This window comes from Oryctolagus cuniculus, chromosome 4 (assembly GCF_964237555.1).
Source record: "Oryctolagus cuniculus chromosome 4, mOryCun1.1, whole genome shotgun sequence".
NCBI classification, from domain to species: domain Eukaryota; kingdom Metazoa; phylum Chordata; class Mammalia; order Lagomorpha; family Leporidae; genus Oryctolagus; species Oryctolagus cuniculus.
The window spans coordinates 53,266,799-53,294,674 of record NC_091435.1 but is presented as its reverse complement, the minus strand read 5'-3'; the positions used below and the strand labels follow the sequence as shown (position 1 = coordinate 53,294,674).

The window sequence follows — 27,876 nt, the reverse complement described above, 5'->3', positions numbered from 1 at the left end:
GATTTATTATGATATGCATACATATTTTATTTTCATTTACTTTTACTTGTTCATTTTGGAAGTTTCCTTTAACTGAAAAATTTTGTAGGTGATCATTGATTATTTCTACCTAACTTGGCATTACATGGCTCCAGTGAATAGCTATACCAAGGATGGAGAACATCCAGCCCCCAAACCATAAAAAGCCCACATGATCATTTGGTTTGGCTCTGCCAAGGCAACCACAGATAGGACTTAATTCAATAAATCTATAGCAGACTAATTTTTAATTTGATAATTTTGTATGGCCTACACATGTTATAAACTTCCAAATGGCCCTTGACCAAAAAAGATTCCCCACATGTGACTGTTACCTGTTTTGTTTAAAGAAAGTGTTGATGCTATAAAATACCTTTTTGCAGTCTTCACAAAAAATTCCTTATTGGTTATAGTGTAAGATGTGAGAACAATTTCTCATTCTTTGAACCTTTTTTTTTTTTTTAAAGGTGATGGATGTGGACATACTGTACTGGGCCCTGAAAGTGGAACCCTTACGTCCAGAAACTATCCACAGACCTACCCCAACAGTACTGTTTGTGAATGGGAGATCCGTGTGAAGACTGGAGAGAGAATTCGCATCAAGTTTGGTGACTTTGACATTGAAGGTTCTGGTTCTTGTCACTTTAATTATCTCAGAATTTATAATGGAATTGGAGTCAGCAGAACTGAAATAGGTAGGACTTTTTTTGTAAATACAAGTATAATTCATTGTTACTTCAGGTTGTGAAACTAAAGCCGTTACCATTGAATAATTATACTGAGTAAGATAATATATGGGAAACTACTGAAAATGTGTAGAAAATCTTGAATTTGAATCTTCTCTGTTTATCTTTTTTTTTTTTACTTTGCTAATGAGCCTTTGTTGGTATCTTCACCCAAGATGCCACTGTACTATTTCTAAGAAAGAGAAAATTAGTTATGTCCCTTTGAATATTTTCCTTTGATTACTTTATTTGCAGTGTAAGAATACAAGTGTAATTCGCACATGGGGGTTGGTACAGCATGCTGGTTGAAAGCATGGGCAGTGAATCTAAACTTCCTGGGGTTAAAAATTCTGTCTGCCCTTAGCTTGCTGGGTCCCAGATCTTGGGCAGGTTTACCTCCCCTCTCTGTTTCTCGCTTGTGAAGTAAGGACTGAACTGGTATATGGAAAGTGCTTCCAACAGTGCCTGTCCGGTACGCTTGTGCATGCATTGCTGTCAGCGGTTACAAAGTATAGCTGCATGGTGGAGTCACCTCTGGAGACTTGAAAACTGCTGTTATTACTCATTCCCGTCTCAGACCACTTGAGATGGAGTTGATTGAGTAGGACATAGGCTTCAGTATTTTAAAAGCTCCCCAGCAAAATCTGTGTTTCAGGCAAGGTCTTTTTTTAAAGATTTATTTATTATTTACTTGAAAGTCAGTTACACAGAGAGAAAAGGTGAAGCAGAGAGAGGTTTTCCATCTGCTGATTCACTATCCAGAGGCTGCCATGGCCAGAGCTGCGCTGATCCGAAGCCAGAAGCCAGGAGCTTCGTCTGGGTCTCCCATGTGGGTGCAGGGGCCCAAGGACTTGGGTCATCCTGTACTGCTTTCCCAGGTCACAGCAGAGAGCTGGATCAGAAATAGAGCAGCCAGGACTCAAACCGGCGCCCATATGGGATGGTGGTACTACAGGTGATGGCACTACAGGTGCCACAGCACCAGCCCCCAAACAAGTTTTAGAACCTTTGATTTGGAGATCAGTATCTTTCTGTTAAGAATGGTGGGAGAGGGGCTGGTGCTTTGGCACAGCGGGTTAACACCCTGGGCTGAAGCATGGGCATCCCATATGGGCACTGGTTCAAGACTCTGCTACTCCACTTCCGATCCTGCTCTCTGCTATGGCCTGGGAAAGCAGTAGAAGATGGCCCAAGTCCTTGGAACACTGTACCCGTGTGGGAGACCCGGAAGAAGCTCCTGGCTTTGAATCCAGCCGTCGGGCCATCTGGGGAGTGAACCAGTGAATGAAAGATCTCTTCCTCTCTGTGTAACTCTGACTTTTAAATAAATAAATAAATCTTAAAAAAAAAAAAAAAAAAAAAAAAAAAAAAAAACCGGGTGGGAGAATTTGTGCAAGGCCATTTTGGAGAACTAACATCACTTTAAGTGTTAGTTTATTTGGAAATATAAATATCTTTCAGATATGATAGGAACCCAGTATCCTGCTTTTTAAATCCTCATCCCTTGGCCTTCTCTCCATCTCTAGCCAAATCTTTCATCTCTCCTCTACTTTCCAGCCTTGTATCTAACTGAAGAAAATTACTGCCCTGTTTGCCCAGCTGCTGACCTATAACCTCTGTGGTCTTCAGTCAGCTCTGGTAGCTTGATCACCACATGCATAGTTCCATGGATATATTTTCTTGGATAAACTTTTAGGAACTCACATGAATGGAGGCTATAGAAACCCTATTATAATAAGTAACAGAAGACAATTGGATAGTAGATGCCTCATAAGGATGCATTTGACAGTAGATGATGCCACCCAAACGTTCAGGAAACAGCAGTGAAAAAAACCTCTTCCCGGCTCTGATAGTACCTTACAGAAAGTAAAGGAGACAGAGAAACACATTGTACTGACTGTAACTACTAAGTTAGGAACTTGAGAATTTCTACAGAAAAAAATGACCTAGTTTCTTCACGTATAAATAGCATTTTTTAAAAAGAAAGGAAGGGGAGGGGACTGTTGTACAGTGTGACATGTCTTCCAAAAATAATGTGTAGACCTTGTTAGGTTACTTTGAATCAAGATCTTATTGAAGGAAGACATTTTTAAGATGATCAGAGAAGAATGACTGTTCTAAATGAACTGTTATTTTACCCTAATGTGTGGAGAGATTCTGGAGTTCTAATGAGATGTCTAAGATTTGTTTTTCAGTGCTTTAGGAAGCAAAGGTGTGCAGAAGGAAAGGCAAAGCAATGATAGCACACATTGCTGGACCCTGGGAGTGGGCACCTGGGAGTTACTGCACCTGCTGCTGCTTGCTTTTGTATGTTTTGGAAATTCTCAAAATGAAGAATGTTTTTAAAATGTTGACAAGAGTTGTATATTTGGACAATAAATAGAAGCACTGTTACTGGAGAGGAAGAGTTTTCCACAAAGGTTTTAAATGGCTCGCTGGATTCTAGTCATAGCTCCTGGAATCATTGAGTTCATTCTACAAATCACTGAACCAGTCCGGGTTTCCATGCTATTTTCTGTACTGTGAGAAAGCTGGTTTTTTTTTTTTTTTTTTAAAGATGTATTTATTTGAAAGACAAATTACAGAGAGGTAGAGGCAGAGAGAGAGGTCTTCCTTCTGCTGGTGCACTCCCCAGATGGCCACAGTGGCCAGAGCTGGAGCCAGGAGCTTCTTCTGGGTCTCCCACAGGGGTGCAGGGGCAGGATCGGAAGTGGAACAGCTGTGACTAGAACTGGCACCCAAATGGGATGCCAGCGCATCAGGCCAGGGCTTTAACCTGCTGCACCACAGCGCTGGCCTCAGGCTTTTTTTTTTTTTTTTTTTTTTTTTTAAATGCAGTGTTTGGTGTATAATATTTGTATAGTAAGTCCCAGCTGCCCCTTATTACCATTTCCTGTTGTGACACCCTTGTCCCATATTGGAGTGCCTGGGTCTGAGTCCCAACTCTTGCTCCTGATTCCAGCTTCCTACCAGTGGGCACTGTGGGAGGCACCAGGTGATGGCTGAAGTTGTTGAGTCCCTGCCACCCTTGTGCAAGACCTGGGTTGAGTTCTGGGCTCCTGTTTCTGGCCACAGTCTTGGCTCTTGTGGGCATTTAGTGGTGAACCGCAGACTGTCACTTGCTCACACTCTTTCTTTCTCAAAGTAAAAAAAAAAAAAAAAAAATGCATTCTATAAAAGAAGAAACTTAAAGTATATGTGTCTTATGTAGTCAAAGTTACACTTAAAAATGCATTCTGTCTCATGCTTTCATCCAAAATACCTTAAGTCCTCAGCATTACTCACAAAGAGGGAACTGATATCTTAAAGATCTCATTTAATGAGTGATTCTATGTCTTTCACATTTCAGTTTCCCTTTCTGTTCTTTTTGGCCCCTTTCTCTCTATTGTGCTTTGGTCTGCCTATCATAAGGGAAAAAGGAAATTTTGCTTTTATTTACCATCAAGTTCTTATAAAAATTATAGTGATATTATGTGCTTAATGATAAAATAATATTTTTTTGAATTCTTATTCTGTAGAAGTTCTGGCTAGTAATAAAAATAACTGATAGTCTTACAGTGCTGGCAATGTACTAGGTACTATTCAAAAGTGCTTCTATCAGTTTGGTCTTCCCCAAAAACCTTTCAGGTAGGTATTGTTATTACTATGTGTGCTGATGAGAAAACTGAGATACAGAAGGTTGAATAACTTGCCCAGGGTCACAACGATAGTACAAAGTGAGGTTCAGACTAAAGCAGTTTTGTTCTGGAACTGGTATCTGTTGTTGTAAACCCTTGATGGGCTTGATTTCACCAGATCCTCCAAGAATCCAATAGATTATTCCTATAAACAAATAAGGGAAAAAAAAGATCAGAAGATAATGCAGCTTGCGCTAAGTCATATCAACACAGCCGGAATTTGAACTGAGGTCTCATTGTAAAGCCCATAGTCTCAACTACGACTTCATCTTTTATAATATGGTCTGCATCTTTTACAATATGGTTCCTTTACCCCAAACAGATGAAACTAGCAGCTTTTTGGTCAACGTTAACTCTTGTTTTCTTTTACGTGTTGGTTTTGATATAATTTCGTTGGAAGAATGGGATAAAGAATTTCCGTATTCCTTTCACTTATTAATGTTTTACCAATTTCACCTTGTAAGCTTTATCCGCACACTACTTCCTCCCCCTCACCCCATTCATATGCATACTTTTGCCTTTCTGACTGTTGAAATTTAGCTTTGGACATGATTTCCCCTAACATCTGTATATTAAAGTGTTTATTTCCTGACAGTAGGGACACTGTCTTTACATAACCACAGAAAATTAACATTGATGTAATTTATGCAGTAAGCTACAGTCCTTACTCAGGTTTCTCCAGTTAACCAAGTAATGTGCTTTGCAACAAAATCAAATTTCAGTTAATATATTTTATTCAATTGTCTCTTTTTTTTCCCTCCATTACTCTAGAGATTAAAGGAGAGGACAGTTCTTTGGTTTCTCAGTATTTCATGGTGTTGACATTTTTCAGTATGTGGGCTATTTCGTAGGCTAGTCCTTAATTTGGTTTGTTTTGTGTTGTGAGTAGGTGCATGTTAGGCACTTTCAGCAGAAGTGATGTTCTCATGGCACACAGTGTCAGCCTGTTCCATGACTGGCTTGATCTCCTGGCTAAGCTGATAGCACCCAGGTTTCTACGTTGTACCTAGTTTCTTCATAATCAATACATATCTTATGGGGAAACTCTTTGAAATGATGTAAATTTCTTTTACTTATCAAGCTAGTTTTGGCATTCATTAATGATCCTTGTCTGAATCAGTTATGATGGTTGCCAAATGCTGGTTTCCTAGTTTCATCATTTCTTCTATGTTTGTTAGATTTTTTCCTACTGAAAAATGTTCCTTATCTCTCATTTGTTTATAAATGTGGGCTCAATGAATTATTAGGTTCATTGCATGTAACTCTTCACTATCATTTTTTTAAGGATTATTTATTTATTTATTTGACAGGCAGAGTTACAGACAGTGTGAGAGAGAGACAGAGTGAAAGGTCTTCCTTCCGTTGGTTCACTCCCCAAGTGGCCGCAATGGCCAGAGCTATGCCAGTCCAAAGCCAGGAGCCAGGTGCCTCCTCCTGGTCTCCCACGTGGGTGCAGGGGCCCAAGCACTTGGACTACTGCTTTCCTAAGCCACAACAGAGAGCTAGATTGGAAGAGGAGCAGCCAGGACTAGAACTGGTGCCCACATGGGATGCCGGCGTGGCAGGCAGAGGATTAACCTGTGCCATGGCACCGGCCCCTTCACTATCATTTGTATGCTCATATTGGCCCAGATTTCCTGTGGGAACCTTTTGAGGCTAGGCCTTGTTCCTTTTGTGATGGCCTCCTCCTTCTTTACTACCTCACATCTAACACAGGATGGTCTAGATTTATCTTGTACTTGCCCTGCCTCATTCCTGGAATGAGCCATTTCTTCAAGGAACCCTTCTTTTTAGTAGAAGTTGGTATGAAAAATTGATGTCCATTCCATCAGTTTAGACCAATGGGCTGTCAGGCCCTATTAACAGATTTCGTAAATAGCTGTATATATTCATGTATACATACATGCTTACATACGTACGTACATGTGTGTATCTTAGGTCTTATATTTATCTATATTAAAGAGCATGGGTTTTTATTGATGCTTTTGATCCTAATTTAACATTATAGGGTTCATTCTACCATTTTCTTATTCATGCTTGTAATTTATTTCTCTAGCAATGAGAAATCCAGCTCCCATTATCTATAATATGAGACTAATTCAGAAAGTTCAATTTGAAATGGATTTTAGAGATTTTTTTTGGTTGTCAAAAATATCTGAAATCCGTAGATTTTTTTCATATCCTTTCATGAACTTTTTGAACACCCCCAATATACATGGATTTCAAAATATCTTTGCACCAAAATCTCGTTAATTCTATTTTTCAGACTTTTTGAAGTATCCTTGTATTTACTTATTCAGTCTATAACCAGAAAAGTTTCAAAATTACATACATACCTGTGACTCTAAATGAAAGGACCTGCTAGGTAGAACTTGTATTTGTTTAGAATCTAAACCAGAGGACATACAAGGTTACTTCAAAACGTTTATGGGGGTGGGGGGTGGGACATTTGGCTTAGTGGTTGAGACTCACAGCCTATAGTGGAGTACCTGGGTTTGCATCCTGGCTCCAGCTCCCAATTCCAATTTCCTTACAATGCAGAGTTTAGGAGACAGCCAGTGGTGGCGCAAATGGTTCAATCCCTGCCACCCACATGATAGACTCTTACTCTCCCTCTCTCCTCTTCCTTTCCTCAAAGGTTTTTTTTTTTTTTTTTTTTTTTTTAATAATTTCTGGAAAATGGGATCAAAAGACATGTATTTTGCAGAATAAACTTTGAAATCTATATGTGTATTATTTCTCATATACACATTTTTAATGGACTTTTTGAGAACTTGTATAGTTTGAGTAGCATGTGCAAACGTTGGGCTTGTTCCCCTCCTGCCAACTCCTATCTCTCAGTGTGTTATTCATTTGAAATATGGTTTGGTTCATTTGTTTCTGGTCAACTCCCATTGTAGGTATTTTCCTCTGTCCTTGATGGCTTTCTTTTATGAGTATCTGAAACACAAGCATGGTTCTCATAGTTAGAAATGTGCAAGAAGATATACTCAGATAAGTGACAACGTTCTTTGTTTTCACCAATCCCCACTTGCCCCCTGCAGCTAACCAGTTGTGTCATTCTGTGTTTTATTTTTTCTACACTTTTAGTTCAAAATTGTTATCCTTTGTACTTTGCTTTCCCCACTTATAATATATGCTGAAATTCACTCCACATGACTTCATGGAGACGATCTTCATTCTTTTTACAGTCACAGAACTCTATGGCATGGTACTCTTGGTGTTTATTCAGTTAGTCTGTTATGGATGCTGTATTGCTTGCTTCAGATATTTTACACCTATAAACTGTTTTTGGTATTCTTAGTGTATGTCTTCTGAGCAGATACTTGAAGAGCAATTATTGAGTCCAGATACATATATATGTATACATTTATGTATACCATTTAAAGATTGTGCCAGTTGGCACCAGCAACACGTAAAAATGCATTTCAAACAGTCCTTCAAATGGTGTATAGTCATGTTTTTTATGATTTGCCGGCTGAATGGTGAGAAATAGTATTTCTATTGCTGTAGTTGGCATTTCTCATTGTTGGCCAGGTAGAACCTTTATTCATGTGTTGAAGTGTTTGAGTTTTTTTTTTTTTTTTTTTTAACTTTTTGTCCCTGTGTCTTTGGCCAGGGCTGCTATTATCTTTTAGGGATTTTAGCCTATATGTGATATATGCTGTAAATAATTTCTGCTATCTCATCAGTTGTCTTTTGACCTTGTTTATGGAATTTGTGCAGGGTGTTTACATTTTACAAAGTCTGCACAGAAAAAAGTCATCAGTCTTCTTTAATTACATCTGTTTTCTAAATCATAGTTAGATAACTTCACCCCACATCTCAGGTAAAATAAATTTACCCATTTTTGTTCCCTCCCTCTCTGGTACAATTATATGGTTTTGTGTAGAAGATGGCCCAAGTCCTTGGGCCCCTGCACCCACATTGGAGACCTGGAAGAAGCTCCTGGTTCCTCTCTTTGGCCTGGCCCAGCCAGTCCTGGTTGTTGGGGTAATTTGTGGTGTAGACCAGTGGATGGAGGACCCCTCTCTCTGTCTCCACTTCTAACTTTGTCGTTTAAAGTTTTATTTTATTTATTTAAAACAAGAAAACCAAATTCAAAATCATCACATCTCCAAATGTCAATTTCATTTCTATAGATTACCTTTTAGGTGCTCTGTTAGCATAGATCAGGGAAAACATGTGATATTTGTCCTTTTGGGATTGGCTTATTTCATTAAGTATGATGTTTTCCAGTTTCATCTAGAAATGACAGGATTTCATTTTTTACTGCTGTAGAGTATTCCATGGTGTACAAATCCCATAATTTCATTATCCAGTCTTCAACTGATAGACATCTGGGTTGATTCCATATCTTAGCTATTGTGAATTGAGCTGCAGTAAACATGGGGTACAGATAATTCTTTCATATGCTGAATTCATTTCCTTTGGGTAAATTCCCAAGAGTAGGAGGGCAGGGTCATATGGTAGGTCTGTATTCAGATTTCTGAGGTATCTCCAAACTGTCTTCCACAGTGGCTGCACTAGTTTACATTCCCACCAGTGGTAGATTAGGATACCTTTTCCCCCATATCCTTGCCAGCATTTGTTTGATTTCTGTATGAAAGCCATTCTAATGGGGGTGAGGTGAAACCTCACTGTGGTTTAGATTTGCATTTTCCTGATGGCTAGTCATCCTGAGTATTTTTTATGTGTGTGTTGGTGCTTTGAATTTCCTCTTGAAAAATGCCTGTTCAGGTCCTTTGCCCATTTCTTTTTTTTTAAATAAGATTTATTTGAAAGTCTGAATTACACACAGAGGAAAGGCAGAGAAAGAGAGGTCTTCCAACTGGCCCAGTTCCACTCCCCATTTGGCCACAATGGCTGGAGCTGTGCCCATCTGAAGCCAGGAGCCTGGAGCTGCTTCTGAAACTCCCACGTGGATGCAGGGGCCCAAGGAATTGGGCCATCTTTTACTGCTTTCCCAGGACATAGCAGAGAGCTGGATCGGAAGTGGAGTAGCTAGGTCTTGATCCAGCATCCATATGGGATGCCAGCGCTTCTGGCCAGGGTGTTAACCCACTGCACCATAGTACTGGCCCCAGTTCTTTGCCCATTTCTTAGCTAGATTGTTTGCTTTATTGTTTTTGAGTTTCTTGAGTTCTTTAAAAATTCTGAATTAATCATTTATCAGTTATATTGTTTGCAAATAAGTTCTCCCATTCTGTTAGTTACCTCTTCAGATTATCCTTGATAATATGCATATATGATATATGTATAAAACATATGCATAAGTTTATCTGTTTGGTCAAATTATATGATATACATGAGTAGACTTTTGTATAAGGTGAGATGTAGGGAATCTAATTTTATTCTTATACATATATACGTCCAGTTTTGCCAGCACCATTTTTATTTTTTTTTTAAGATTTATTTATTTGAAAGGCAGAGTTAGAGGCAGAGAGAGAGAGAGAAAGTCTTCCATCTGTTAGATCATTCCCCAGATGGCCTCAGTGGCCAAAGCTGTGTCGATCTGAAGCCAGGAGCCAGGAATCTCCTCTAAGTCTCTATTGTGGGTACAGGGGCCCAAGAAGTTGGGCCATCTTCCAACTGTAACACTCCTGTTCTCAGGTAGTTCAGGTAAGGGATGTGCAACCTGCAGTCATCACTGTCTTTTAGAAAGAAAGGCATGTCCATTCTTAGTGATGTTGTTTTTAATATCTGCTATGTCATGTTTTAATTATAAACCCAAGTCTGGCTGGCGCCGTGGCTCACTAGGCTAATCCTCCACCTTGCAGCGCCGGCACACCGGGGTGGGTTCTAGTCCCGTTTGAGGCGCTGGATTCTGTCCCGGTTGCCCCTCTTCCAGGCCAGCTCTCTGCTGTGGCCAGGGAGTGCAGTGGAGGATGGCCCAAGTGCTTGGGCCCTGCACCCCATGGGAGACCAGGAGAAGTACCTGGCTCCTGCCATCAGATCAGCGCGGTGCGCCGGCCGCAGCGGCCACTGGAGGGTAAACCAATGGCAAAGGAAGACCTTTCTCTCTGTCTCTCTCTCTGCCTGTCAAAAAAAAAAAAAAAAAAAAAAAAAAAAAACCAAAAAAACAAAAAAACAAACAAACAAAAAAAAACACCCAAGTCTTCTTGCTTAAGAAAAGAGATCTATACCTTCCTGTCAATATCCTCTGCAAGTGAGTCTTTGTGAAGCAGCTGAAACTGAAGCTGAATCCAGCCACAAACAGCAGTTTATTGTAAGTTACAGCATGAGAGGAATCTTGGGAAGAGTTTTCAGGCTTCCCCAAAGAGAACACAATCTCAACTCCAAGTCAGGGGCTAATTTGTGCAGTTCTACCTCGTTCTGGTCCACCAAGCAAGCAGAAAGTAGTGATCCCTGAAGCATGGCTTTTTAAAGAAACTTGCTGTACAGAAGACATCACTGAATGGTAATGTCTATTCTTAAACATGCTCTTCTGTTTTAGAGGGCCAGTCATGCATCTGCCATGTCCCCCTCCATTTAGCTTCCTGAGGGCGGCAGTGTTCCTATCTCATTTCATCCCAGAGTCCCCAGCACCTGCAAAGCATAGTGCCTGAATACTCAGATTCAATATCAATTTGGGGGGTGAACCAATGGAAGGAAGACCTTTCTTTCTGTCTCTGTCTCTCTCTCTCACTGTCTAACTCTGCCTGTCAAATAAAAAAAACTGAATTGCTTTGAGAATTCCCAGTACTCAGTACTGAAAACTTTCTATGTCAGTTTGTCTACAAACAATGGTTCTTTTCTAAGCATGTGCCATTCCCCCATCTGCTCAGCAGGTAACTCTCTTTCCTCAACTCCATCTTCATAAGTTGTAGGTTTCTGTTTCTTTTTTTAAAAGATTTATTTATTTATTTGAAAGGCAGAATTACAGAGAGGCAGAGGCAGAGAGGTCTTCCATCCACTGGTTCCCTCCCCAGATGGCCACAACGGCTGAAGCTGCACTGATCCCAAGCCAGGAGCAGCTGGGACTGGAACCAGAGCCCATATGGGATGCCGACACCACAGACAGTGGCTTTACCCGCTACGCCACAGTGCCAGTCCCAAGTTGCATGTTTCTAAGAACAACATTGTTCTGTGGCTCATCTCTCAATAGATTGAATTCTTATTTACTTGAGAACATAAATCAGGTTTTAAGTTTCCTAACAATATTAATTCCAATTCTGGTCTGTCTAAATCAGATACATTTCTCTTCTCTGTTGAATATGGAATATTTCCCATTAACAATTTCTGGAGTTTAATTCGTTGGTGTTCTTCTACCAAAATGTGGTTGATATGAATGTTGAAAGAGGCATGAACACCTTACGGTTTAAACTCTGTACAAGTCAGTACGAACTCTTTGCCAGCAGGGCCTAAACAGGTAAAAATGAATGGGTAAAATGACAGCATTGCTATGATCATGTGTGATATTTGAGTTTTGGAATTGGGGAAAGTATGGAGTGGTGAGCTGTGGTAAACTGGAGTGTGTGGTTTTCTCTGTAAGGACAGCCACTGTCCTTTTCAGTGGTACAACCATTTGGAAAACTGGCCAAGTTTCCCTTTATTCTTTTCCCTTGTGATTTTTCAAGAGGACCCAAGAAATCAAAATTTATGTCAAATTTTTAAAATCTTGGCAACTAATCTAAACATTTTGGAAGAGCATATGGCCCAAAATTGTACAGGCCAAGATACGGGCCAAGAGGCAAAATAAAAAACATTTATCGGCAGATTTGAGCTGTGAGCTGTAGATTCCGACTTCTGCTCTATACTTCCAATCATCCAAAAGCCAGGGCAGTCTTATAGTACACTAAAGCAAATTTCTGGTTTATTGGTTTCTGTTACTTCATAGCAAATAACCACAAACTTAGCAACCTAAAGTGTATGCGTTCGCACGCGCACACGCACACACACAAATGCAATTGTCTTAGTTTCTGTAGATCAGAAGTCTGTGCATGATATAACTTAATTCTGTTTTGAGTCTTCTAAGGCTGAAATCAAGGTGTCGGCTGGGGATACGGATATTTTCTGGGGCTCAAGTTTCCCTTCCAAGTTGACTGGCTGGCTGACTCACTTTCTTGCAGTTGTGAAACTGAATTCCCCATTTTGCCGGTAACTTTTGGCCAGGTGCTGCTCTGAGTTCCTAGAGGCTGCGTGCAGTGGCCCTGACAGGCAATTCACAGTGCACATGTTCACTTCCTTCTAGGCCAGCTGGCGTCTCTCTGCTTTCCAATTCTGCAACCAAGTGGAGAAAACACTGTGCTTTTAAAGGACATATCTAATCAGATCAGGCCTACCGCTACTCTAAAAAAAAAAAAAAAAAAAAATCAGGGACCATGGTCAAGAAAATACCTTAGAAACATAAAAAGATCACTTACTAGAGGGAAAAATTTAAGATAACAAGTTACTATTTTCATTAATCCCTAATACTCCTGGAGGAAGAGAAATAAATTGCTACAGGCTGACTGAAAAAGTGGTTTAGTAACAGCATGTGTTAAAGTCAGAGTGAGAGTATGCATGGAAGGATGAATGAACAGACACATGAAATATCCATATATATATATATATACATTTATATTCATTTCCTGATACCTGTGACCCTGTGAGATACATACAGCCTTTGCATTTATCAAATGGAAAGAGCCAAGACACTGAGAGGTGCCCCTGAAGTGTTGAGTGCTTGTCTGCATGTTAGGATTATGTAAGGATAATTTGTTTTCACTTTAGAGTGAGTCTTCCAAATTCTTAGTTTTATAGATTTTTAAAAAGCTTTTATCAGCATGGACAAAGTGGTAATAAGGCTGCCTTGGAATAAAGACTGACCCAACAATTATGACAGTCATGTAAATTTTGTATAACTCTTGGAAAATAACATGATTCTGTAACTGCAGTTCAGAGAATGTGGCATCACTAATCATTTGAAACATAGGACAATCTGTACATATAGTCAAGTCTTTTCTGTGATTTAAAGCATGGGAAAATTGGAAGCTTAAACTTTCATCCTAAAAGTTGCATCAACTGGTTTATCCTCTTGAATGAAGTCACTTTAAGAGGTTAGTGATTCTGGACAACATGGTGGGGTAACAGGTAAAGCCACAGCCTTTGACTCCTGCATACCGTGTGGGTGTCAGTTCAATTCCCGGCTGCTCCACATTTTTTTTAAAGATTTATTTATTTGAAAGTCAGAGTTAGAAGGAGAGGCAGAGAGAGAGGGAAAGAGAGGTCTTCCATCCACTGGTTCACTTTCCAATTGGCCGCAACGGCCGGAGCTGTGCCGATCCGGAGCCTGCAGCTTCTTCCAGGTCTCCCACGTGGGTGCAGGGGCCCAAGGACTTGGGTCATCTTCTGCTGCTTTTCCAGGCCATAGCAGAGAGCTGGATGGGAAGTGGAGCAGCAGGAACATGAACCCATGCCTATATGGCATGCCGGAGCTGCAGGCGGTAGCTCTTACCCGCTACACCACAGCGCCAGCCCTTGCTCCACTTCTGATCCAGCTCTCTGCTGATGGCCTGGGAAAGAAGTGGAAGATGAGACCCTGCACCCACCATGCGAGATCTGGAAGAATCTCCTGGTTTCTGCCCAGTCCCGGCCATTGTGCCACTTGGGGGGTGAACCAGCTGATGGAAGATCTCTCTGTGTCTCTCCATCTCTCTCTCTCCCTAACTCTGCCTTTCGAATAAATAATATATCATTTATAAAATCATTTTTAAAGAGGTAATAGTTCCAGCCCCTACCATACTTTGGTGGGACCCTTAACTCTGCTTTCCTGAAGTCCTTAGACCTTTGTCCCCTGAAGCTTCCCTGACTCACTGCTGTTCAAGTTTGCTCTGCACCCAAACCCCCTACTGCATCTGCACCAGTTTCCCTTGAGAATTAGTCTTATCTTCCCCTCAAAGCCAGGAGGCATTTGTTCTGTCCTTAGCAGACTCTTGATAGGTCATCGCATTTTTCCCAGATCTCAAAAGATCACATTGTTCCTTCTTCAGGGTTATCAGCACCTCCCCAAAGAAATCCCAGAAGCTGTATGCTAGATATCTCAGAATGCTGGCTGGGTTGCACTTTTTGGCTTTTATGAATGATGCTGTTGTGAGTTAGTTTTTGTGTGAATTTATGTTTGTATTTCTTCTGGGTTTTTACCCAGCAGTGTGGTATTGCTGGATCTCTGCTTTTTAAAGTGGCTGGACATTTTACAATCCAACCAGCAGTGCAGGAGGGTTCTGATTTGTCCACATCCTTGTCAAAACGTGTTTATCTCTTTTTTGGTTCTAGCCATCCTAATAGGTGGAAAGTGTTAATGTTATTGTGGACCTGATTTGCATTTCTCTCATGGCTAATAATTTTTAAACATTTTATTTGTCTGAACTGTCGATTCTTTTAGACTCTAAATTAGTGTTTTGTGAGTATTATGTTGGGCCAGATAATAGATTTACTTTAATATTTACATTTTCTATAGGTATCTCTATGCTATTTTTTGAAAGTCTTCCCTTATTTATGTATGATAAATTTCTAGGGATTTTAGCTCGCTTTGAGAACCATCAGATCCTATAGTTGTTAGCAATCAAATGCTTTTTGTTGATTTCAGATTTCCTTTGAATGGCCAATCTGGGGAAGTAGAATTAAAGAATTTACTAGTGTATTGCCCAGATTAGGAATGAGGTTTCTTCTATGCTTCGTATATATATATGAAACATATATATATATATATATATATGAAATTTTAACCAAGTGCCTGTGTTACTTGTACAATGAGTAACACCTGTGATCAAAAGTAGCAGTAGACAGCCCTTGTGGCTAAGAGTAAGAGATAATAGCAGGTATTTATGTGGTGTACATTGGTATATTTAACCACCTAGAAGGTCAGCAACTGTGTTTTTTTTTTTTTTCTTTTAGACATTTATTTTGTATTTATTTGAAAGGCAGAGAGAAAGATTTTCCATCTGCTGGTTCGTTCCACAAATGGTTGCAGCAGTCAAGACTGGGCCAGGTGGAAGCCAGGAGCCAGGAGCATCAACCTGGTCTCCGGGTGCAAGCAGTTGGACTACCTTCTGCTGCTTTCCCAGACACATTATCAGGGAACTGGATTAGAATTGGAGCAGCTGGGTCTCAACCTGTGCCCATGTAGGATGCTGCATTGCAGGTGGAGTCTTAACCTATGCCACAACGCTGCCCACAACCCTCCTTTTTGAGATTTATTTGAAAGGCAGAGTTGGCAATTGTGCTTTTGTAAAAATTAAAATTATTCTTGTGCTAGCATTGTCTTTTGAGTTTCACAAAACAAGATTGATTTTAAAAATGATAGCAAAGACTTTTAGGATTCTTTACCTGTTGAAAGGATTTTTAAAAGTTTAACTTTCAGGGGCCAGATTTGTTGTGCAGCAGGTTAAACCACAGCCTGTAAAATGGGTATCTCAAATGATCTACAGTTTGAGTCCTAGCTACTCTACTTTGATCCAACTCTTCGCTAATGCCACAGAAGATGGCCCAAGTGCTCAGGCCCCTGCCACTCATGGGAGAGCCGGCTGGCATTCCAAGCTCCCGGCTTCAGCCTGACCCACCCTGGCCCTTGCCGTGATTTGGGGAGTCAACCAGCTGATGGAAGGTTCTCTCTCTCTCTCTCTCTCTCTCTCTCTCTCTGTTACTCTACTTTTCAAATGTTTTAAAAAAATTTTTTTTACAGATGTAACTTTTAAATATTTTACTTCAGGAATATATTTTTGTACTTCAAATTATTTAATAATTTGTAATTCTTCAGTATCAGCAAATGATTTCATTTTTATAAGGTAAAGACACTTTTATATATGGCCTAAATATCTTTTAAGTATCTTTTCCATTTGTACCTAAAAATATCTGTAAGTCAGTATTTGCTGTGTGAGCACTCTGTCCAGCATTGTCATAAAGTCATACATCCAGTGTTGTAATAAAATCTTTAAATGGCAAAAAACAACTAGCGTTGATGGACCCAGATGAAACTGCTGATCACTGTGAGAAGAGGTAACTGGCTTATGTAAATATGTAGTTGATGAAATTGCTCCAGGGCTCCCAATTGAGCACAGTATGCTGCACCCTGTATGCTCTATGTCTTTTCCTGTGCATAGATACCCATGAGGAGGGTTAATTTACAAAGTAGGCACCATAAGAGATTAACAACATTGTAATAGAGTAGAATAATTATAACAATATACTGCGATAAAAATTATGTGAATGTAGTCTGTCTCTCTTGGAAGAACCAGAGATATTAATATCTTTGGCACTTAGGTGACCGTGAGCAACTGAGGCCCCGGAAAGCAGAGCTGCAGGTGGTGGAGACTGCAGTATTCAGATAACGAGTGTTGTAGGATTCTTTGGTACTGGGTTATTTGGCATGAATGTTAAAATGTTGATAACCACGTTTTACGTTTGATTCCGTATTTAAAAACTGGAAAGCTCTTAACAAAGTCGATCACACAGAAGTAGAGAGTAGAAATGGTGGTTACTGGAGCCTGGAAATTGTATGGAGGAAGGACGATGGAGAGAAAAGATGGTTAACAGGTACAAGGGTGCAGCTAGATTGGAGAAATAACTTCTGGCATTCTGTTGCACAGTAGTATAAATATAGTTGACAAAAATTAATTGAATATTTCAAAACAGCTAGTAGAGCAGATCTTGAATGTTCCCAAACCAAAGAAATGATAAATGTCTAGGTAACAGGCCAATTATGCTGTTCATTGTATATGTATACATGCATTGAAATGTAACACTACTGTATAAATTTGTACAATTATGGTATGTTGATAATTACAAAAGGAGCAGATATTTGGTGCAGCGGTTAAGATGCTGCGTGGGATGCCTGCATCCCATATTGGAGAGATACACTGGATGCTGGATTTGACCTCCTGCTAATGCACATTCTGGGGGGAAGCAGGTGATGACTCTAATACTTCAGTCCCTGCCACACAATGAGGAGATCGAGGTTGAACTCCTGGCTCTGACCTGGCCTCCCCAGCTGTTGCAGCTGTATGAGGAATGAACCAGCAGATAGGACATTCAGTTTCATATCCTTTCTTTTCCTCTCCCTCCCTCCCTATTTTCAAATAAATATTTTTTTCAAAAAATAGAAAAAATAGGAAGCTTTTATTTGTGCACAATAGTGTTTTTTGAAAGAAGGGATGAGCATGACATATTTCATGTTGAACATCTATTGTGCCTAAGACATACATATGCTGTAGAATTTAGTGTTTATTAAATGTGAAATAAATTGAAAAGTTAGAGACTGAATATTCTTTGCTTTCAAACGTTGACTTTCAAATTTCAAAACAATTTTTTGTTGTTGTTGTCCTTTCCTCTTTTTTAAAACAAATTTGTTTGAAAGGCAGAGTTAAAGAAAGAGAACCTCTATCTGCTGGAGCCTAGAATTCCACACAGATCTCCCATGTGCATGGCAGGGGCCCAACCACTTTAGCCATTCTCCACTGCTTTTCCAGGCACACTAGCAGGGAGCTGGATGAGAAGTGGAGCAGCTGGACTCTAACTGGCGCCCTTTAACCCACCATGCCACAACACTGGTCCAATTTTTTGCATTTTCTGTACATGTTATCTAAATGTCATCTTTTGCTCTATGTAATATTTTTCAAATTCATCCATGTATTAGTAGTTTGTTCCATTTTATTATTGAATAGTATTCCTTTGCGTGGATGTTTACCACTTTTTTTAATACACTGATGAATATGTGTCTTTGAGGCAGATAAGTGCAGTTCCCCTGTGAACCTTTGTATAGTCTTTCCTATTGGATAGATAACTAGAAGTTAGTTGCAAGGCTGTATTAAAAATTATGTTTACGTTTATCTTTTTCAGAAACTACAAAATGTTTTTCTAAAACAGCTGTACCATTTATATTCCTACCATTAAGTATGAAGGTTTTCATTTCTCCACATCTCCAATATTTGATGTACTGTCCTTTTGATTGTTCTAGTGGGTATGTTGTGGTATCTGTGTAGCTTTTATTTTAAGATTTTATTTATTTGGAAGATTGAGTTATAGACAGTGAGGGGAGAGATAAAGATCTTCCTTCCATTGGTTCACTCCCCAAGTGGCCACAACGGCCGGAGCTGTGCAGATCCGAAGCCAGGAGCCAGGTGCTTCTTCCTGGTCTCCCTTGCAGGTGCAGGGGCCGAAGTACTTGGGCCATCTTCTACTGCTTTCCCAGGCCACAGCAGAGAGCTGGATTGGAAGAGGAGCAGCCAGGACTAGAACCAGCACCCGTATGGGATGCTGGCGCCTTAGGTGGAGGATTAACCTACTGTACCAAGGCACGGGGCCCCAGTGTAGCTTTAATACTCATTTCCCTAATAATGAATGCTATTGTCATCTTTATGTGCTTACTTGCCATAGATTGCCTTGTCTTACCCAAATTATTTGCCCTTAAAAAAATTATATTGTCTGACTGAGTTACAAGAGTATTCTAGATAAAGTCCTTTATCAGATATTTTGCAGATATTTCCCAGACCATGGCTTGTCTTTTCCTTTTCTTAATGGTGTCTTGAAGAAAAAACTTTTTAGTGTTGATGAAATTACTTTAAAAGTTGGTCATCCTATTGGCATTGAATCAAATATCTGCTTAACCCTGGAATCAAAGGCTTTGTCCCATGTTTTCTTTTTTTTTTTTCCACTTGAAAGCAGTCTTTTTATTTAAATATTTTAAGATGACACACATACAAATATAAGCTTCCAAGGAACAAATGTAAAAATGAATGCAAATCACCTTTTCAGGAATACAGGAAACCATGTAGAAAGTATGGTTGCCATATACAACTTATAGCTCAGGTTGTCAAGCCTGCCCAGAGAGGAAGCTTAAGACCAGGTATGTTCTGAGTACACAGGTTATACTTATATTTTGCACACAGCAGTGACAATCCTGTTGTGTGCTTTGCAAAAATATATAAGTCAATAATAAAAAAGAAACAATTATTATGCAGAGTAAAAAATTCTAGATTATCAAAGAAAAGTATCTTCCATCTTAGCCATGATCTTAGCTCATGATGCCAAAAATATTTGCCCTTACTTCTATACTCTGAGTGGGAGCACACTGTATCAATCCTTTGCAAACACAATTCAGGTAAACAGTATTTTAGAAAATGTCTACAAAAGTCTATTTAAAAAGTTTCACTTCTGCAGAAAAATATCTTAAAAGTCAAGAAATTAGTATCTAAGAATTATGAAAATAATTTTGTTATGGAAAATATATACATTACTGATATGCATATGCATTTTAAAATATTATCTCTAGGAGCAGGAAAATGCACTCTATTTAAGGTGCTAAATAACCCAAATGACTTATAAGAAGAAAGGCAAGGATATGTGCAAGTCAGGTTACTACTCATGGAGTAAGTCTTTATCAGCACTTAACTACCCTGAGACATCAGATTAAATCATAATTATAGAAATATGCAGTCCTTTAAAATTTTGGCAATAAAAGAGAATGGCTTGTCAAGCTTAGTTTAATTCTGCAAGTATTCATTTGGTACCATGTTAGTTCCCAGGAGATACAGTAGTGAAACAGGTACAGTATCTACCATAGTAGAAATATAGTTTGCTAACTTAGCTGTAGTAAACTGTAGCTATTCAGAAGATAATGTATCCCGAGCTTTCATTTATTGCTGCACTTTATTACCATAAAAGGCATTTATTTATGCATTTTATCCTAAATTGTCAGGATTGTTGAGAGACAGGACCATATAATGCTACTTTTAAGACCATACAACAAGGGTGTGAGAGCACATGAGTGCATTCACAGGCACAGAAACATACAGTGTGTGTTCTTATCATGTCAGTGTCCCAAAATTTAATCTCACACAGACTAAAAAGGGCTTCAGGAAAACCAGCAGTAAAACTGGCAGCCCAGACTGCAAGTATCTTTGGGCAGATGAGATGCACACCATCTGCTAGGTGCAGTAAAGTACAGAATGCAGTGAGATCCAGTCAGTTCCCGGGTCGCTCTTGGGGTTGGCTGATGAACTGGACACACTGTGTTAACTTGGTAAATTCTCAGAAGCCAGATTTCCTATTTACCTTTTGTTAATATTGTCTGCAAAACTCACTAAGTTTTGTCCCATGTTTTCTTATAAGAATTTATAACCTTAGCTCTTACATTTAGGCTCATAATCTATGTCAACTTAACTTTTGTATATGTTGTGGAATAAAGTTTTCAATTCATTTGGTTTTATATATGTAGGTACAGCTGGTTTAGTGTATTTGCTGATGGGACTATCCTTCCTCTGTTGAGGCAGCTTGACACCCTTGTCAGAATCCAGTTGACCGTATCCACATGTCATACTTATTCAAATAGAGGTGTAGATATATTCCTTACACCAGTACCATACTGTTTTGATTACTCTAGTTTTATAGTAAGTTTAAAAATTGGGTAATATAAAGCCTCAGTTTTCTACTTTACTCTTTTGGGGCTGTTCTGTGTCCTTTGCATTTCCATATGAATTTTAAGCTCAGCTTGTGAATTTCTTTAAAAAAAAAAAAAGAAAAGAAAAAGCCCACCAGGACCACCAGGATATTTATAGGGATTGGTTTGAATTAATACATTCAGTGTAGGAAAGACTGACATGTTAACAGTATTGGGTCTTTCAGTTCATTAACTTGGTATATCTCTATCTGTTTTAGCATTAATGTTTCTCAGGAGTGTTTTGTGTTTATCTGTGTGTTGATTTTTTTTTAACATTTTAAAAATATCTCTATTTTTATGTTATGCTGTTATGAATAGTTTAAAAATTCTTCAGATTGTTGCATATGAAAATATAACTGAGTTTATATATTGATCCTATGACTTTGTCTTAATAGTTCTGGTGGGATTGTTTTTTTGTTTTTGTTTTTTGTTTTTTGACTCCTAAGGATTTTGTACTCAGAAAATGAAATACCACCCTTGAAAGTGGTGTTCATAAAAGTCCACATGACTCTTATTCAAGTAATGGAGCTCTTTGTCCTAAGTTTTTTAGACAAGTTAACAAGCCCATGTGGAAATCCATTTTTATTACTGGTGGATATCTTACTTTAATTATTTTGTCATCTTTTTATCTTAGTATACTTAGATCTGGAATGAGACTATGTGACTTTTTACATATATGTTAGACATGAAAAAATATAAGGCACTTACTTATGAGGGGGCTTCAAAAAGCTCATGGAGAATATCTGTTATCTTTTTTTAAGACTGATTTATTTGAAACACAGAGGGGCAGAGACAGAGACACAGAGGGAAGTCCTTCATCTGCTTATTTATTCCCTAAGTGGCTGAAACATCTGGGACTGGTCCAGAGTGAAGCCAGGAGCCCAGAAATCCATCCAGGTCTCCCACATGGGTGGCAAGCACCCAAGTACTTTGGGCATTCTCCACTGCCTTTCCAGACACATTAGCAAAGATCTGGATCAGAAGTGGAGCCGCCTGGACTCAAACTGGCACTCCAATATGAGATGGGATACTGGCATCGCAAGCAGTGGCTTAGCTTGCTGTGCCACAATGCCAGCCTCTGTGTTATCTTTTAAAACCGTTTTTCCATGAATATTTTGCCTCCCCCTCATATATATATAGCTGGAATTCAAGGGAAAGTGTATGGAAGTAGGAGTTATCAGATCATAGTTAAAACCATGGGAGCAGATATGTTCACCTAAAGGGATTGACTGAAACTGAAAAGAATGTTTGAGGGGTGCTCTGAAGTGAGGAATCCAGGGTGCCCTGGCGAAAGCTTATTACGAATGCTATTGATTGGTTGTAGTTCATTTGTGAGCTGCCTGCCTGCATGAAATGCTTGAAGTTGTTATTTAAATCTCAGTTATTCTTTTAAAGAGTACATATGTGTTTCACAAGATATTGAATCCTCTTAAGGGCAATGATGCATTTACTGTTCTTTTTTTCTTCTGAATCAGTTGAATTGTTATTAGAATTTATTTTCTCTAGAAAATATTTCTGAACATTAAACATCTTAAAAAAAATCCCACTCATTTTATGGTAATCTAATACCTACTTTGGCATATTATTCTGCTTTTGTTCTCTACATTGCAAATATTGTGGACTTCATGAGAGTCATACCAAGTGTCTACTTTTCTTTTGTTCCTAGGCAAATACTGTGGTCTGGGGCTGCAAATGAACCATTCAATTGAATCAAAAAGCAATGAGATTACAGTGCTGTTTATGAGTGGAATCCATGTTTCTGGACGCGGATTTTTGGCTTCCTATTCGGTTGTAGATAAACAAGGTAATTTCACTACATAAGAAATGGCTAACAAAAAAAAAATGTTTCTTTCAGTACCTGTTATCTGAGGTTGGAATACAGCACAAAGGCTGACCAGTGAATAAGATGTACATAAATTTGACAAAATTCTGTGCAGTTCAGAATTCCCAAAATTAAGAGTATACTTTTGTATAAAGTGCATATAATTTCATTTCCATAGCATTGGAAATACTGTCATGATTTTTTTATATAAGACTGGAATGCTAACTTGTAAAAAACTATGAATCATTGAAATGTAGCAGTTTAGAGCTTTATTTTCCACAGTTTACCATTTCATGGTTCTATGTTAAAAACCGTGGTACTGGAGCCGGCGCTGTGGCATGCCACCTGCAGTGCTAGCATCCCATATGGGCGCCAGTTTGAGTCCCAGATGCTCACTTCCAATCCAGCTCCCTGCTGTGGCCTGGGAAAACAGTAGAGGATGGCCCAGGTCTTTGGGCCCCTGCTCCCCACCAGGGACACCCAGAGAAAGCTCTGGCCATTGTAGCCATTTGGGGAGTGAACCAGCAGATGAAAGACTTCTCTCCCCTCTCTCCCTCTCTCTCTGCCTCTGCCTCTCTAACTCTACCTTTCAAATAAATAAATAAATCATTTTAAAAAATACACCATGGTACTGTGCTTTTCAGAATAGTCCCTCCTATCACCACGAGTACCCTGAAAGAGCTGAGATAGCACAAAATAAATATGAAATATTTTCTAAGTTGTTAATGTTTAGGATCTGAGGGGGTAAAATTAGAAAGAAGACTATTAACTAGAACAGAATCCAAAATTTACTTTGTTCCGGGAATATGCCTGGGAGGGCAGTGGAGAATGGCCAAAGTGCTTGGGCCCTTGATAAATGTAAGACTCGCATAAAATCTCTTGACATCCTTTGTTCTCTGTGGCCTGACAAAGGTTAAGAAGCGATGCTATTAGAAGAATATCTCAAAACGATTGTACACATGTATATGCATTTTCCTTACACATAGGGTAGCTTCCAGAACCCAGAGTAACATAACAGATTACCATCCTTTCAATTTTACTCCTGAAAAGTCTTGGATGGATGAGTGAGGGAAGGAAAATAAAGAATTAATTTGCTTTTTATTCCCCTGAAGTTTCTCAGTCTTAAAATCAGATTATTATGTTTTTATCCTGTTTTCCCTCTTTGTTATTTGTTGAGTTGAAAATTTATGGAAAACAAATATCCTCTCTGGTTGAAAGTAAACCTTGCTAGGGATAGGTACTTAAATTGTGGGGCTTTTTCACCCACAAAAACTGGAAAGAAACTTAAGAATTGATAGTGGTCTCAGATATGAGAATCAGTATATTCCAGTTGGGTAAACTTCTGTGTCACATTTCAGATGGCTGTATTGCATTTTCAGATGAACTTTAGCTTCCAAATATTTCTGAAGTATCCACCTTAATTTGGAGCTTCCTGACAAGTCACACTTTCCAAAGTCATAACTCTTTTGCAAAATCCTCATTTCATAGCTGTCTCCTGAAGTCTTACTTATATTTTTGCATGTCCTGTCCCATCCATCAGACATTTGTTTTATTTGAACTAAAGAGAATTGGCTAAACCATATTCAAAAGAGCACTGTTTGAATTTATTACTTCTTGGGTGGCCTTTTAGTCACAATTTCTTGTAATGACTCATTCATTTGAAGGCTAGTTGGCTTTGGTTGGGATCCTCGGTTTGTTTCCATCCAGGAAACTTAGCTGCATGATGAATTCCGTGAATGTTTTTAAGAAACATCATTGTATGTCCCCAGCTTAGCCTTCCAGTTGAAGATTTAGGATACTTGGGAACAAAGGTTGTGAAAACTCCTGCTTCAATAGCTGCTTCAAGTGTTACACTCTCACAGAGACAGGTTAATGTTCTAGTATCTGTTGTAGAGTCATGATTTTGTGTAAGATAGACTAATTTTTATTCATTTGTGCAAGAGCCAATTGCACAATTATACTCTCTGTAGTGACCGATTTTGCCCGTAATTGCCACTGGGGAAGCAGCAGTAAAGAAGACAGACAGACGCAGTCATGCCTTCATGGGGGTAAAGGATTGGAAAAGGACATTAAACAAGTGATTACTTAATTGCAGTTATGGTAAGAATGCCGAAAGAATTCTGCAAATGGTAGGCCGCCACAGGGGTGCAGGGAGTAGAAGATTGATGAAAAGCAGAGTTCTCTGAGGAAGGCAATTTTAAGCTCAGATCTGAAAGATTAATTAGAGATTCCAGGCAGAGAAGGAAGGGGGGCCATTTTAGGGAGGAGAAGAGCAGGTGCAGAGGTCTCACGTCAAAAGAAACTCTGGGGAAACTAGGATGAAAAAGCCGATGTAGCTCAAGCGGAGTGAGTGGAGAGAGTGGCTCTTGTTACTCAGAGCACTGGAGCTTTTTCCTAAGAACACACAGAAGCTGCTAGAGCAGAGTAGTAATGTGACTGGACTTGTGTGTTGGGTGGTTTTTTGCAGTCCCTCCTGAGCTGCCAAGAGTTGAAGAAAAGTGAGAATAGGGAGAAGCCAGTTAGAAGGCTGTTGGAGGAGACAAGATCAGAAGTAACTGAACTAAGATGTCTGGTGACAAACCTAACTCTAGACTTGTGACGGCTTCTGAAGCTTTTAGAATCAGACCTAGAAGGAAATGTTGCAAAGATTTAGGATTCATCCTGTTGGAGTTTAAGTTGCCATAAAGTAAGAGGCTTTGAACTAAGGAAGCCCTGTTGGATGAAGCTCTGAGCTGTATGTATAGGGCACCCTCCCTGGTGTCGTCGTCTACTTTGTTTCTAGTTTGTTTGTTTTTTTTTATTTTAATTTATAGCTTTTTATCCTCCTTGTTGTCATTGATCTTTGAGCAGTACTTTCCAGCCTGTTCCATTATTAGTTAGCTCTTGATTTTCACTTGTAAACCTAATTTTTCAAAAACTGTATCTACCAGTAACAGAAAAGTTCCCATTTACCTATTTGGGTAGCAAGCAAAGATGCATGTCATTGTGAACCACCTCTTCCAGCAGGGACTAGTATTTCTATTCCAAGTTGGAATAATCCCATCAAATTCCAGTGGACTTTCTAAGAAATAGAAGCTATAGCTGGACCTCTGTGGAAATCCTGGGCATAATGTTAGCATCCACTGTTCAGGAGCTCTGTGTGGAGTCTTAAGTATTGCTGATCACTGAGACAAGCAGGATCTACCACTCAATCTCTAGTTCACCTAGTTTAATAAGAAATTCTGCTGACATTTTCACTTTTTTTAAAAAGATGTATTTATTTATTTGAAGGGTGGAGATAGAGAATATTCCATGCTGGTTCACTCTCCAAATAGCCACAGTAGTTGGCTGCACCAGGACGAAGCCAAGAGCTTCTTCTGGGTCTCCCACATGGGTACAATGGCCCAAGTAGTTGGGCTATCTTCCACTGCTTTCCCAGGTGCATTAGCAGGGAGCTGGATGGCACCATATGGGCTGCCAGTACTGCAGGCAGAGGCTTAATCTACTACCCCACAGTGCTGGCCCCCATTTTCACTCTTAAAAAGTAAATTTAATAACATAGAAGTTGCCTAGAAATTGCCACAGGACTTGAAACATAAAATAAACTTTATAGGTGAATAATCTAAATTCCTACTTTTGAATCTGTGTTCAGCAATGGCCAATTTCTATGGTGGATTCAACATTTCTAGGATTCTGAATGATGATTTTAGTCATTTGGCTATAAAACAGTGAACTGAAGGCATGCACACCTGCTCTGGAAGCTCCTGGTCTTTCAAGGCTGCATTTATTAAATGTGCTGTAATCGCTGTGTGTGTACATACACTGGTAGAAGGTTGCAATCCTGAAATTTTTGTGGTCTGTGAAATCATCACTACACAGGTAATGGCAGGCCTCACTGCTTTAGTTTTCACAAGTCCAGAATTTTGTAATAGTCAATCTGCTTTTATTTTTGTGAGGAAAAGTAGAAAACAGGTTAAAATTTCATATGGAATAAAGTCTAGCGCAGATATTAATGTCCCTCCTAATTGGAACTCATAAACTTATGTTCATTTTTTTTTGCCTGCCACTCCTTAGAATCTGATGACTGTGTTTAAGACTTCTGAGCAGCTGAGCCTGGAAAATATTCTCATTTGACAAGGTTATTGTTATTATATGATAGATTATTTTTAGAACTAACAGCAATACTAATAAATTTTCAGGTTGCTCTGCTTTTTAGCCACATTTTTTGCAAATATTTTCCATTTCTTCCTTCTTACATCAGATTACATAAACTTGTAAATGAAACAGGGCTGAGTAGAGAACTGCTTTCTCAGAGTCCAAATTTTATAATTATTTTCCCCTGCATAGAATGTTTCTGCTTTTGAAAATAGAGTGAATTCTTAGGTTGTTTGCTGCTTTAAATGTAGAGTAATTTTACGGGACTGAATTTGTCTCAAGTATATTCAGCGAGGCTTCTATTTATAATTTTTGTATTGTATTATAAATTTGTTACGTCTGGCAAACATTAAACTATTAAACTGCTAAATTCACCAGTATGATCTTTGTTAGTGAAGTTTCAGTTTGCATTCATAGCTTTATTTTTCACAAATGAGTATGCATGGTGTTTGTGTATGTGATATAATTAACATACAGAGAAATGCCTGCATTTTGGTGTCAAGTTCGTAATTTAAGGGTTCTGGTAGCAAAATATTAGCAGTTTTGCAGAGAAAGTGAAATTAATACAGAATCTGTTAAGATAGTGTTCCTCACAAGAAGCAGTTTAGCATATGGGATAGAGTTTATTCCAAAATGACATACAACAAACTAAATGGCACCCTAATTATTTTTTTATTTTTTTCAAAGGCAGAGAAGCAGAGAGGGAGGGATAGAGTGAGATCTTCCATCCGCTGGTTCAGTCACTAAATGACCACAACGATTGTGCCTGATCCAGACCAAAACCAGGAGGCAAGATCTCCATCCCGGCATCCCATGTGGGTGGCAGGTGCCCAAGTACTTGAGCCATCATCTGCTGCTTACCAGGCACATTCACAGGGAGCTGGACTGGAAGGAATCGGAGCAACTGGGACTCAAAGGAGTGCTCCTCTATGGGATGCCAGCATCACAGATGCAGGCTTAACTTGCTGTGCCACAATGCCAGCCCCTTAATGATTTAAAAAGTGTTTTTAAGTGTGTTTCACTTTTTTCATATATTAAGAAGGCTATGAAAGGATGCCAAAATGTGCTGTCTGCTATACAGCA

The 27,876-nt window shown here is 39.2% G+C and overlaps 1 protein-coding gene across 2 annotated transcripts in view; it reads left to right on the top strand.

Annotated features, from left to right (window-relative positions):
- Positions 1–27,876, top strand: part of DCBLD2 (discoidin, CUB and LCCL domain containing 2) — a 91,045-nt gene that overhangs the window by 22,152 nt on the left and 41,017 nt on the right. For both annotated transcript variants that reach the window (XM_051859389.2, XM_051859388.2), the window contains exons 2-3: positions 486–713; positions 22,504–22,641. In XM_051859389.2, coding sequence (XP_051715349.1) covers positions 486–713; positions 22,504–22,641 — 366 coding nt within the window. The remainder of the gene's footprint in view (positions 1–485; positions 714–22,503; positions 22,642–27,876) is intronic.